Source organism: Saccopteryx bilineata, chromosome 3 (assembly GCF_036850765.1).
Source record: "Saccopteryx bilineata isolate mSacBil1 chromosome 3, mSacBil1_pri_phased_curated, whole genome shotgun sequence".
Classification (NCBI taxonomy): Eukaryota; Metazoa; Chordata; class Mammalia; order Chiroptera; family Emballonuridae; genus Saccopteryx; species Saccopteryx bilineata.
In genome coordinates this window covers 247,732,923-247,746,862 of record NC_089492.1, presented here as the reverse complement: position 1 = coordinate 247,746,862, position 13,940 = coordinate 247,732,923, and the positions used below count along the sequence as shown (strand labels likewise).

The 13,940-nt window shown below is 43.0% G+C and overlaps 1 protein-coding gene across 2 annotated transcripts in view; it reads left to right on the top strand.

The window, feature by feature from the left end:
* TCEANC2 (transcription elongation factor A N-terminal and central domain containing 2) overlaps positions 1–11,418 on the top strand; it is a 44,001-nt gene extending 32,583 nt beyond the window's left edge. For both annotated transcript variants that reach the window (XM_066269121.1, XM_066269120.1), the window contains exons 4-5: positions 2,063–2,256; positions 10,390–11,418. In XM_066269121.1, the coding sequence (XP_066125218.1) occupies positions 2,063–2,256; positions 10,390–10,578 (383 nt within the window). In that variant the 3' untranslated portion in view covers positions 10,579–11,418. The remainder of the gene's footprint in view (positions 1–2,062; positions 2,257–10,389) is intronic.
* The last annotated feature ends 2,522 nt before the right edge of the window (positions 11,419–13,940 follow it).

Here is a 13,940-nt window from a genome sequence, read left to right as displayed (position 1 = left end):
TTCCGGGGCTTCCTGGGAGGTGCAGGCCAAGGTCAGCCACTGCCTGTGTTCTGCCTGCGGTCACCTGGCATGAGCTATGAAGCAATCTGTAGGTGGTTGCTACTTTTGCTGGGCTTGGAGGTGCCCAGGTGAGGCCAAGCTGTGAACTAAGGCTGTCTGCTCTTAGTGCCAGGCCTGTGGCCACAGTGAAAGGTACAGGGCATGCTGAGGCCAGATGCTTGTTTTAGAGATTTTAGGAAAATCTGAAGCATGAGCCATGACAGACCATTTGAATGGAAAAGCCTCTGGAAACAACTTGGATGGCCCTGCAAGTTGATAGGGGTGGGTCCTCAAGGAATCATCAGAACGTGGCAAATAATGTGAGCCAGGTTGATGGAGTCTCAGATATGGCACCCGCTTGCCAGCTCTGTGGGGAGAGGGCCCATCAAAGGAACAATGGCTTCTGCCAGCACTTTGTCTGGCAGAAAGCTGCCCACCCCCAGCTCTCGCCTTGATGCCAGACAATTCAGTCCCTCCCTATATGCCTCTGTGCCTTTCAAGCTGCTGCCCCTGTGCTGAAGCTCAGAGGGAGTGAGTCTGAGTAAGTCCGTGTGTGGGCCCTTGAGAGGAGCAGCCTGGGGCCCCAGCACCCCTTCATCTCATTCAGCCACAGTCCTCGCTGGTTTTGACAGCCAGAAGTTATGGGGACTTCTCTTCCTGGCACTGGAACCCTGGGTTGGGGACCCTGGTATGGGGTTGGGACCCCTCACTGGTCAGAGGGGTCCCTCCACAGCTGAACTACCCCTCCTGATTTTTATTCACCATATGTGGGTTTGGGACCAGTCTTTTTTGCATCTCCACCCCTACCAGTCTCAATATGGCTTCTTTTTCATTTCTTGGTTGTAGGATTTACGTTCAGCCAGATTTCAGGAGGTTCTGAATAATGGTTATTCTGTAGTTTCATTGTAATTTTGATGTGGTTGTGAGGAGGCGAGGTACATACCATGTTTACTTACGCCACCATCTTAACTGGAAGTCCCACAGATTTTTTTTTTTAATTTTTTTAAAGACTTTATTCAATTTTCAGAGAAGAGAGAGAGGGAAAGAGGGAGAGAGAGAGAGAGAGAGAAGGGGGAGGAGCAGGAAGCATCCACTCCCATATGTGCCTTGACCAGGTAAGCCTGGGGTTTCGAACCGGTGACCTCAGTGTTCCAAATCTATGCTTTATCCCACTGCGCCACCACAGGTCAGCCTTTTTTTTTTTTTCCTGGAAAAAAAGCTGGAAACGGGGAGAGACAGTCAGACTCCTGCATGCGCCCGACCAGGATCCACCCGGCATGCCCACCAGGGGGTGACGCTCTGCCCACCAGGGGGTGATGCTCTGCCCCTCCGGGGCGTCGCTCTGTTGCGACCAGAGCCACTCTAGCGCCTGGGGCAGAGGCCAAGGAAGCCATCCCCAGCACCCGGGCCATCCTTGCTCCAATGGAGCCTCGCTGCAGGGGGGGAAGAGAGAGACAGAGAGGAAGGCGAGGGGGAGAGGTAGAGAAGCAGATGGGCGCTTCTCCTGTGTGCCCTGGCCGGGAATCGAACCTGGGACTTCTGCACGCCAGGCCGATGCTCCACCACTGAGCCAACCGGCCAGGGCCACAGATTTTTTAAAATTCTGTCAATCATTTTACATTTATTAGCTGGATAAAGAACATTTATTCCCTCAATAACTAAAGCTACTTGGTTGTTCTGAAATATAAGAAAGATAAGATGTACCAGAAAGATAAGAATGCTTAATTCATTTTCTTTTATTGTAGTTTTGGATTAAGGAATTGGTACCTTAGTTGTTCTAAGTATCTATTGATCATGCTTCTATTTTATGACTTACTATATTGACTAGTCCAGTGATTCTCCCCCAGTGATTATCTTATAATCTTAGTCTTTGAGAAATGGTCATTTGCACAAAAGCCTTCAAATCCTTCAGAGGGTGAATTACTAATTGCTATAGCACGTCAGTCCAAGTCCATCTGGTCCTGTACTTTACAGGAGACAGAACAACCTTTTTTTTTTTTCTGTTTTCTCTTATTTTGTTCAGGTCACACTGTGAACAAGATGCGTCAGCACTCAGATTCGGAAGTGGCTTGTCTTGCCAGAGAAGTTTACACTGAGTGGAGAACTTTTATTGAGAAACATGCAGATAGACCATCTATTGAAGTCCGAAGTGATTCCAAAACTGAGACATTTAGGAAAAACGCCCAGAAATTACTCTCAGAAGTGTTGGAATTAGAGGTAATGTCTGGTTATAATGTGATTTCTAGGAGGTCTTTTTTTTTTGTTGTTGTTTTTTAGTGAGAGAGAGACAGACAGGGACAGACAGACGGGAAGAGAGAGAGATGAGAAGCATCAAGTCTTTGTTGCAGCATCATATTTGTTCATTGATTGCTTTCTTATGTATCTTGACCCAGGAGCTCCAGCTAAGCCAGTGACCCTTTACTCAAGTACTCAAGGCAGCGACCTTAGGCTCAAGCCAGCAACCTTGGGCTTCAAGCCAGCGACCTTTTGGCTTGAGCTAATGACCACGGGGACACGTCTGTGATCCCAGACTCAAGCCAATAATCCCATGCTCAAGCTGGTGAGCCTGTGCTCAAGCTGGCAACCTCGGAGTTTCGAACCTGAGTCCTCTGCATCCCAGGCCGACACTACCCACTGCATCACCACCTGGTCAGACTAGGAGCTCTTAGTTGAGTGAGCTTCACATTTTTATAGTGGACTTTCATAGTCTTAATGTTATGGCTTTATTCTGCTTTTTCTATAAGCATTCTGGATTTGTAATCATTTTGGGAGATAGGGTTGTACAGAGGAACTAGAAAGACCTTGACTAAAACCCTGGCTCTAGTATGTACCAGCTGTGGCACCTTAGGCAAATCCCTTGACATTTTTTTTAATTAACTTATTAGAGAAAGAGAGAGAAACATCAATTTATCATTCCACTTACTTATTCTTTCATTAGTTGATTCTCATATGTGCCCTGACTGTGGGTTGAACCCATAAACTTGACGTAGAATGCTCTAACCAACTGAGCTATCCAGCCAGGGCCTCCCTTAACATTTTTGAGACTAAATTTTTTTTATATGGAAAGTAATTCTTATACTTACCACCTAAGGTTATTGGAAAGAATTAATCAACCATTTATGTAAAAAAAATAGTATAGTGCCTGGTGATTAGAAGTCACTTAATAAATGTTGGCTGCTTCCATTTAAAATTCTTTTCCTTCCCACTGTAGCAAAAATTCTGGGGTAAACTGTGTTATGCAATATCAATGACAAAATAAATAGCTGTTTATTGAAAAGACTTTACTTTACTCCCGCATTTATTGTCCATACTCATACCTTTAGTTCTAAAGCTATGTCTCAATTCAGTAGACATAATTCCTGTTCTCTAACCAGCAGTTCAGATGACATTAGTTGTTTGAAGCATACATGCTAGAAGGATTTTTGCTCATTAACAATAATATTAATAACCATCATCAAACAAACCTTAGGGGTCGATTTATACTCTGGAAAAATCAGACATGTAACATCTATATTTTTTCTTCTTAGGGTATCCTTATTAAAGTTTTCTTAAGAACAACAATATTATTAACAAAAAAAGCAATTTAGAAGTCTGATTTAAATGCTAAATCGCTGAAAAATATTTTAGCCTTTCTATTTTAATAATGCATCCACAAAAAGAAGGTAAATGGACTTGTAGTATATTATTTACTTTTTTAAAATAAAGTTTTGGGTTTTAAATATAAACTTATAATAGAAAATGAGAAAAATTTAGAAAGGAAAAATAAGGTCACCATTGAAACATTGGTGCATTTTCTGTTTGGTGAATTATTGTGGCTTTTTAAATGAATGCTATAAAGTTATGATTATCCCAGATTATTAAGAGCCAGTTATGTGCCAAATGTTCCATAAGATAAATCAAGTTTTATTGATTATTTAAATAACACTGCAGAAAATTGACAGTTATTTACATTTGGATAGTCTTATTAATCTTAAATCAGTGCCAGTTAGTGTCATTTTGTATATCCTTTTCTATATATGTTTATTTTTTCATTTATAATTTTTAATGTTTGCTAGTTCAGCGAATTGCTATGCTGTTAAATTTGCTTACCTTTTCCTAAACGAAGCTTTAATGAATATTAAATCTTTGGAAGGGAGAAAAAATTTGAAGGTTGTAAGTCTCATTTTCTAGAGTATTGATTAGCCAATAAGACTTGCTATTTGATATTTTAAATAAAGTTTTTATTTTAAATAAACCAAAATTAGTACAGAAACATAGGATGTGGGTACATAATAAGTAGTTAATGTGGTGGTAAATAGCAGTTCCCTGTGGTATCTTTTTACGTAAATGATAATAACGAAGCACTGCTTGTAAGGATTAATGAGTAGTTTGCCTACTATATTAAACTCCATAATAATTATCCTTTTAGTTTATCCATTAATTATCCTTTAAATGGCACATCGAGTGGTAAGCACTCAAGTGTTACAAAGCAAAGTTAAAAAAGTGATACATTCGTTAGTGCTTTCTAATGTAATTGGAAAAAATATCAGATTAAGCATAGTTGAGTGGTTTTGTTCCCAAAGAGTAAAATTTAAAAATTAAAAGGATGCATCGTACTCTGTTCCCTGGCGAAAAAATCAATCTATTTTCCTTGCATAAACAGTATTTGATAGTAATTTTATAAGTTTGATATGTCAGAGAATTTTATATAATAAACGCTTTTGCATAACAGCTAACACTTAGCACCTATTATCATCTGAAACATTTTCATATTAGGGTAAATCAATGACCCATTCTTTGACAGTAAGCAATGTTTAGTGCATTCAAATCAGACATCCGATCTCCACAAATGTGCTTTATCAGACAGTAAGCCGTTGGGTAAGTTATTGGTCCAATGACTAAAAAGCCTTTCCAGTTTGATCCTAGCATGTGTTTTTGCAGATCTACTCATTACATTTTTGTAGAAAAAATGTCTTCATGTTATTTGTTTTGGTCATATTCTTTAATAGTGAAAGCCACAGATGTGGAATATACACACACAGTCAAATGTGTCTCTTTATTACTGTATAGCTCTTGCTTTCCAGGTTCATGGATTGTTTCCTTGTTCTTGGGATAATGGAATAGATGAATAGAAACTCCCATTGTTGAGACCCTGGCTCCATTCCCCTTTACTTTCTCCCTTCCAGATCTTCTTTGTTCCTCCCTATCTTTTAGATCTTTCCTCATATGAACATCCCCTGTGGTGTCATTCTCTTACTTCCCCTTCCTCATTATCCACTCTCCTTCCTACCTCATAGCCTGTGATCATTTTCCTATTATGTCATTAAAAAAAAAAAGAACCTGATTCTCAAAGTGAGCCTGTATCATTAAGAGTTATGAAACACTGGCTGGTTGGCCCAGTTGGTTGTCAGATGGTGCTAATGAGATCCAGGTCAGGGGTACATCCCCATATGGGACTGTTAGTTTTTTCTTTGTTTAATGGTCTCAAACTGCACCTCTGGCTTTGACCAGCTCTTTCATAAATGTATTTAAGTGGTCAAAAAAAAGTGTGGTTAGATATGTACAAATTCAAGCATGCTATTTGTACTAAAACTCACACAAAGTTTGTTTCCAGTGGATATTCAATTCAGTAAATGTTTAGTACTGCTCCACTAGTGCCAGGGGAGAATGCAAATATAAGTGAGTTGCATTCGTTATCTTAAGAAAGCTTACTTGCCCTGACCAAATAGCTCAGTTGGTGAGAGCATCGTCCTGAAGTGCAGAGGTTGCCAGTTCGATCCCTGGTCAGGGCACATACAGGAACAGATCGATAGTCCTGTCTCTCTCTCGCCATTCCTCTCTCTCTAAAATCTATACAATAAACATTAAAAAAAAGAAGAAGAAGTAGGAAATCTCAAAAAAAATTATATGGTATTAAGAAAGCTTACTCTCTCCTGGTTCAGAGCCTGTAAATGACTAATATAAGGCAAGACTATATCTGAAATAGTGGTACTAGCACGTGGTGTAGACACACAAAGGACAGAATGTGAAATCTGATGGGTGGATCTGGGAATGTTGTATGGAAGAGATGGCAATTGAACTGGCCTTTGCAAGAGGGGTAGGATTTTGCTAACTAGAAAAAATATATAAAATAAAAACATATTTCATATCTGTTATATATAAGATGTTATTGAAAGAGTAGGAAAGGAGAGCACTTACATGGGGAAAACAGGACATTTATTTAACAGATACAATATTTACTAAGTTCTTACCATGTGCTAGTACCTATGCTAGGCATGGGGAGTTTAGAAATGGATCCAACACAGTATCATCCCTAGATGGGCTCACAGTCTTCTTGGGGAGATAGGCAAATAAATAGTTACAGTACAGTGTGGAGAGTTCTGCACTTAAGGTACACACAGGAAGAAGGCCTTGTTCCCTTACTTTATGAAGGGCTTACAGACGTGGCAGACATCACTAATTGATTATGGCACCATTTCCTACTGAGGCCAGAATCCTTGATGAAAGATAGCTCTAGGTGGTCATGTTTTATATCTTCTCCTAGCTATAGCCAATTTGTCCAGGATAGAACAACTGGATAACTCACAGGTACAAATAGATAGGGAAGGCAAATCAGATTCTCTGCCTCTGAGAAATGTGAACTAGGAAATACTAAAAAAACAACAATGGGAATGTTGAGACAAAACAGATGTTGGAGGAGTTCTGAGGAAGCAGAGGCCGTGAGTAGAGATGTGTAGAGTATGGGGGGAGAAGAAGGCAGTTAGAATTGGTGGCAAGTAAGGCAAATAGAGAGGAGGAAAAATCTGTGAGGAGGAGACCAAGCAGATCATGAGAGGCCCAGGGAATATGGTCCCTGAATAAGTCCCTAGGTTTTCTATAACATTCCCAGTTCTATTTCTACAGATGCATCTCACAGCAAAACCCCTTTTTCTCAAGGTCTCAGTGAGACTCTGGATCTTTAGCTAAGTCCCCAAGAGTCTTACCTAAATCACTAAGTTAGGACCCATTGGAAAGGACTCAACAACTTGGGAAAGTTTGTATTATCCAAAGGCAGTCATAAGTAGGCATTCTTCACTTCGTGCAGTGAACTTGTTATACAAAAAGGTACATGACATTTTCCCACATAATTTACATTTTAGTGTCCCTGATGTTTTTCTTAATTTCTTCATTCAGATTGGCCTTCATTTAGTTAGAAAGCACATGTGAGAATTGTTAGATGCTTGCTCCCTATTCCCACCACACGGCTGATAGAACACCTGTTCCACAACCCCATGGTTGTTTGTGTACACGCATCTCCTCTCTAAGCTGGGTCCTAGAAAGGCAGGGTCAGGTCTTTTCTGCTCAGTTTCCCCACTACCCAGATCAGGACAGACTCAGGTAGCGACTCAGCAGCTATTTGCTAAATGAAATATGTATGAGTATCTAGTTATGTGAATTCCAAGGCACCCTCAGAGTTTTTTGTTGTTGTTGTTATTTGTATAAATACTACAGTTTGATGGAATGGAATGACCTTTTTAAATGTGTGCATACACCCTTTATCCCTAAACAACTACTCCTTTCAACTTGGGTGGTGAACACACAATACAGTACAGTGTACAAACAATGTGTTGTGGAATTGTGCACCCAAAACCTGTGTAATTTTGTTAACCAGTGTCACCCCAGTAAATTTAGTAAAAAGGAAAAAACATTTACTTATTATTATTATTTTCTTAAGTGAGAGGCAGGGAGACAGAGAGACAGACTTCCACATGCGCCTGACTGGGATCCATCTGGCAACCCCCTACAGGGCAATGCTCTGCCCATCGGGGGCACTGCTCCATTGCTCAGCAACCGATCCACTTCAGTGCCTAAGGCAAGGCCATGGAGCCATCCTCAGCGCTCAGGGCCCAACAGCTCGAACCATTAGAGCCATGGCTGCAGGAGGGGAAGGGGGGGTGGAGAAGCAGATGGTCGATTCTCCTGTGTGCCTTGACTGGGAATCAAACCCAGGACTTCCACACACAGGGTCAACACTCAACCACTGAGCCAACCAGCCAGGGCAAAAAAAAACATTTTCTTGACATTAAACTAAGTGAATCTCTAAACAGTCTCACACTGGATTGAGGAGGTTCTCTGGCAAATGTTGTTGGGCAAATGCTGGGCAGACAGCCAGCCACCCTTGTAGCCTCCTAAAGTAATCTACCAGGGCTGCCTTAGGCCACAGGCTAGTTCAGTGCCCACCTTGGCGGCCCTGAAAAGCTTGAGGAGTCTGGGTTCCGGAGAGACAGGACGCCACGTCCACTCACTCCAGCACAGGCCTGGATGGTCAGTCAGTGATGAGGACCATAAAGGTCCCTGAATGTCTTTTGTCTCCTATTCCTAGGCAGATGTCTAGGCCTGGACATTCATTCTCTATTTCTCCCTCAGTCCTATTCTGCTCCCTTCTTGGTCCTTATTTCTTCCAAGTTTCTTTTTTCTGTTTGTTTTGGTCCATCCATTCCTTATATTAGGATATTTTATCAAATGTCAGATGATCCTTTTTTATTTCTGGTGCATTTTTTTTTTTTCCTTAAAATTTCTTTCCTGACGGTGTGGCCCTGGCTGGCTTGCCCAATGCACGGCTGCCCTCTTTCCCAGCACTCGGCACACTCCCAGTCCCTGTTCACTACTTGTTCTGACTGGACTGTGCTCTTTGTGGAGTCAGACACTGTACCAGCCTTTGTTACTGCTTTTTCCTCTCCCCAAGCACAGAGCCAGGCACATAGTAAGTGCTATATAAATATTTGAATGAAGGGGGAAAGGAAGTAAGAGAGAGAAATTTGTGCCTCGTATTCAAGGAACTCGCTGTTAGGGGAGACAAACAAAAAATGGATCATCAAACTGTATCATGAGGCCCTGGCCGGTTGGCTCAGCGGTAGAGCGTCGGCCTGGCGTGTGGGGGACCCGGGTTCGATTCCCGGCCAGGGCACATAGAAGAGGCGCCCATTTGCTTCTCCACCCCCCCTCCTTCCTCTCTGTCTCTCTCTTCCCCTCCCGCAGCCAAGGCTCCATTCGAGCAAAGATGGCCCGGCCACTAGAGTGGCTCTGGTGCGGCGGAGCAACGCCCCGGAGGGGCAGAGCATCACCCCCTGGTGGGCAGAGCTTCGCCCCTGGTGGGCGTGCCGGGTGGATCCCCTTCGGGCGCATGCGGGAGTCTGTCTGACTGTCTCTCCCCGTTTCCAGCTTCAGAAAATAAAACGTTAAAAGAGAAAAAAATATATTAAAAAAAACCAAAACTGTATTATGATAATGACTAAGGGAAGCTCAGGACATTGTGGTAACCCAAAGAAGAACTTTCAGCCCTCTGAGCTAGGATTTGATTTTTGGCATTTTGCTTTTTAGCTGAATTTTGACATACAAATAGGAAGGTATTTCCTAGGGAAAGTGGACCTTGCTGAGGGACACGTACCTGTGCAGAGGCGCAGAGGTTGGTGAAGGCAGCTTAGCGGGCCCCTGCGGCCCATGCTCAGGACTGGGTGGGGAGTGGCTGGAACGGGCCTGGAAAGAGAGGTAGGACTGGGCTTTCTGACCAGCAGCCCCGCTACCCTGGACCCAGACTGGACAGATCCCAGACCTGTCCTACAGTGATTATGTCTGTGTCTGTAGGAGGATTTGGGCCTGAGCCAGACCACCCCAGAATTGCTACAGGTTCCATCCCCAAGCCTGCTCTGCTTAGTTGACCCTGCAAGCGTCTCCCCAAACTCTCCCGGTCTCTCAGAATGTTGAGGGGGCACTTTGTGTGGCGAAAGGGAAGAAACATGAACTTCGGAGTTGGGGTTCCAGGTCAGAGTCCCGGCTCTGCCTCTTAGTGGTTATAAGACCTTGAACCTTTCTTTACCTTTGATTCCATTTCCTCATCTGTAAAATGAGGTAATAGGAGTTGTGAGCATTAAATGTGAAAAGTGATTTATAACTGCTCTACACACATATTAGGATCCAGACCCAGTGTTTCTGAAATGCACTAAGGGGTTAAAGTCACTTTTAAAACAACACCCCCTGCCAAAAATTATAAACTGTTATACTGATTTATTACCCTTGGTCTTCGTTTCCTGGTTGGTAAAGTACAGGGCCCAGTACCCGTTGCTTAGTTCAGGCCAGTTTCCTGTTATAATGGCAAATATTACCACCCGGCAGGGGTTGTGAATGAGGTCCCTGTCACAAAGCACATGGCCTTGTTCCTTAATTGCCAGGGTGGAATTAATTTGCTCTTCCTGTTTCTCTTGTGACAGGAAGTAGATGTCCTTGAATCTCAGTTGATTAATGGAAGCTTCTGAGCAGAGTGCTCCAGCCTCTCTTGTTTTTAAATCCTTATGCAATGCAAGGCCCTAATTTGATAATTTTGCTGTTTTTTAGATGGATCACCTACTGGTTGAAAATATTGAGCGGGAAACGTTTCATCTCTGCTCCCGCCTCATTAATGGGCCTTACCGGCGGACGGTGAGAGCCCTGGTCTTCACATTAAAGCACCGAGCTGAAATCCGGGCTCAGCTGAAGAACGGCTCTCTGCCGGTTGGCACGTTTGTACAGACCCACAAAAAATGACCGGAGGATGGTTCTAACCCTGGGCTGGGCAGAAAAGAAAACGTGCCCCCCTCTGCCATTCAAAGACTCTTTTGAGTCTGGCTGATGGCTGACACTGGCTGTGCTAAATTTTCCCATGGTGCCATTCCTTCAGACAGAGGCTGCAGAGAGCCTGGGAGCCAGGCCTGCAGGAAGCGCTTCATTAGCAGCAGCGCCTGGTGCTGCCTAACAGGACACGCACTGGCTGTCACTAGGAAGCGCTGTACGGTTGCTATCACCCAGCACAGCAAAAAGGTGATGGATTTCACTGCGAGTATGCCAAGGACACCTCTAAACTTCCCCCGTGTCAGGCAGATGAAGTTACTACTTTATTTCGCCACCCTGCAGGTAACTGAAACTCAATTACTGCTGCCGCTCACTCGGCTCCATCCCCCTGAGTTTAGATAGCTCCGGTGCCTCTCAGAACTCCCCTGTCTATTCTCTTTGCTCTACCCCAGGGGTGAGCCTGCCAGAGCCAGCCAACTACCCCTTTTTTCCAGAACTCACTTATCTGAACGTTTCAGCTCTCCCCGGAAGACCTTCTGTGTTGGTCTCTGGAGCCCCCATGCTGAGGCTTCTAATGAAGAACTGGCTTGAAGCGTCCCTACACCTTGGGGTTTATTTGAATACTTGGCTCTCTCGGTTTAGGGCTCTGTAGAAGATACATAATGAAATTTCTCTTGAAATGAATTACTGTAGTAGAAGAATTGCATATATATATTTTAAAATGCAATACCTCTGTATAAGTCTGCTTGAACAATTATGTAAATGATATTTGCTTTTTTTAAAGTAATAATAAACTGGGGCTTCCCCCCCCCCAAAGCAAAAGATATGGCTTGTTCATTGAAAAGTGTTTTGGGTTGAGTAGCTGGTGAAAATAAAGAATGGTTGGGCAAGAATTTGAGAGATATAGCTAGAGCCAAGGAAGGTTTTCTAGAAGGTTTGGGAAGACTGGAGCATGTTTGTAATATGAAAAGAAGGAGCTATTAAAACAGTTTAAAATACAAAAATAGACAGGATGGGTTAGAAAGGACAGAAAGGAAGGAACTAACATCGTCTACCTTCTAAGTGGTGGATAATTTATTAGCATTTATATAGTCTTTTTTAATCCTGTTTAAACCTCTCACCTGTTGTTAGGAGGCATTGTTTCAGTGTTTTTTAGATTTCTTCATTTACTCAGCAACCATTTATTGAACACCCATTCCACGTGGTACTGTGGGTACCTAGCAGCAGCTGCAGGTGAGACCCGAGGCTTACCAAGTAGAAGTATCTTGTTCAGTTTCCTATTGCTAGGAAGTCCTAGAGCTAGAATAATAATTAAGCACCTACCATGTGCTTAGCACTGTGATAGACATTTATGTAATAATAATATCCAATTAAAGATAAGAAAAATGAGGCTCAGAATGGTTTAGTAACTTACTGAAGGTCACACAGATAGTGAATGGCAGAGCTAAGATTCAAAACCCATGTCTGTTTGACTGGATACAGTCTCCCAGGTTAATTAATTTTATTTGCTTTCTCATGGTTACATACAGATGATGTTCCAATTTGTATCTTCAGACTATACATGCTCCCTGAGTGTCCGATGATTTCTTCTAGATGCCCCATGGGTATCTCAGATATTACATGTCTTCTCTCACTGGGCAATGCTGGCAACCCAGGTACTCAAGCTAGGAACCTAGGGCTCAGCCTAGATGCCTCCTCTCCTACCCTTTCCCAACCAACCCCTAATACTTTTACTTCTCATGTATATTTAGAATCTCTTGCCTCTTCTCCATCTCTGCTGCCACTTTAGGACTTAATCCTGTTTCCCAGGTTGTCTACATGGCTTCCTAACTGGTAGCTTTGCGCCCAGTCTTAACCTCAAATTCACCTCTCTATACTAGAAACAAAAGGACACATCAAAGCTGGAAATCTCACCTGCCCCTCTCCCTCTAAGTGTGTTCACATGCTATTTTCTCTCTGAAATGCTGCTCTCTACCTGACTCCCCCTCCTGCCCCTACCATAATACCCTGTGTATTGTTCTGGACATATCCACGTGTTCTGTGGTTGTGCGTTTGATTCCATCTCCCCACTAGATTGTAGCCCAACAGCATGGTGGTTACCAGAGCCGAAGGGAGGGCAGGGGGAAGGGAAAGAGGATAAAGGGGGTCAAGCATATGGTGATGGAAAGACACAGACGTTGGGTGGGAAGCATACAATGCAATATACAAATGATGTATTATAGAATTGTACACCTGTAACTTAACTTAAAAAAAAAAAATGTCAGCCTGACCAGGCAGTGGCGCAGTGGATAGAGCGTCGGACTGGGATGCCGAGGACCCAGGTTCGAGACCCTGAGGTCGCCAGCTTGAGCATGGGCTCATCTGGTTTGAGCAAAAGCTCACCAGCTTGGACCCAAGGTCACTGGTTCAAGCAAGGGGCTACTCGGTCTGCTGAAGGCCCACAGTCAAGACACATATGAGAAAGCAATCAATGAACAACTAAGGTGTCACAATGAAAAACTAATGATTGATGCTTCTCATCTCTCTCTGTTCCTGTCTGTCTGTCCCTATCTATTCCTCTCTCTGACTCTCTGTCCCTGTAAGAAAATAAAATAAATAAATAATGTAAACCCTGGCCAGATAGCTCAGTTGGTTGGAGTGTCAACCTGATGCATCAAGGTTGTGGGTTTGATCCCTAGTCGGTGCACATGCAGGAGTCAACCAGCAAATACACAAGTAGGTATAACTACAAGTAGATGTTTCTCTGTCTCTGTCTCTCTCTAAAAATCAATTTTTAAAAATTCAGCCTTGTCTGAATGGCGCAGTGAATAAAGTGTTGTCCCCTTGCACCAAGGTCACGGGTTCGATCCCCAGTCAGGACATGTACAAGAAGTGATCAGTGAGTGCACAACTAAATGGAACAACTAAGTAGAACAAGTTGGTGCGCCTCTCCTCTCTCTCTTACCCCCCCCCAAATCAATGTAAAAATTTTAAAAACAGGAATTTGTTTTAAATTATTTTTAATAAATAAGTAAAAGAATTTAAGCTTCATGAAAGCCGAGTCTTTGTTTTGTTCTCTGCTGTATCTCCAGCACCTAGAACAAAGCCTAATACAAACTCAAGTCTCCTTAACTATTGAATAGTTGAATGACTAGTTGTGGGTCTACAAAAAAGGTATCTAATCAAATTAGGTGATACTTCCTGGAGGAGGTGATACCTGTGTGTGGTGCGATTTTAAAGGTCAGAAGTAGTTAACTGGGTGGTTGAGGTGTATGCCTGGCAAAGAAAGCAGAGTATGGAAAGAATCAGAACTGTGAGGTGCTGGAAGGTGACTGGTGTGGCCAGAGGAGAGGAGAGTA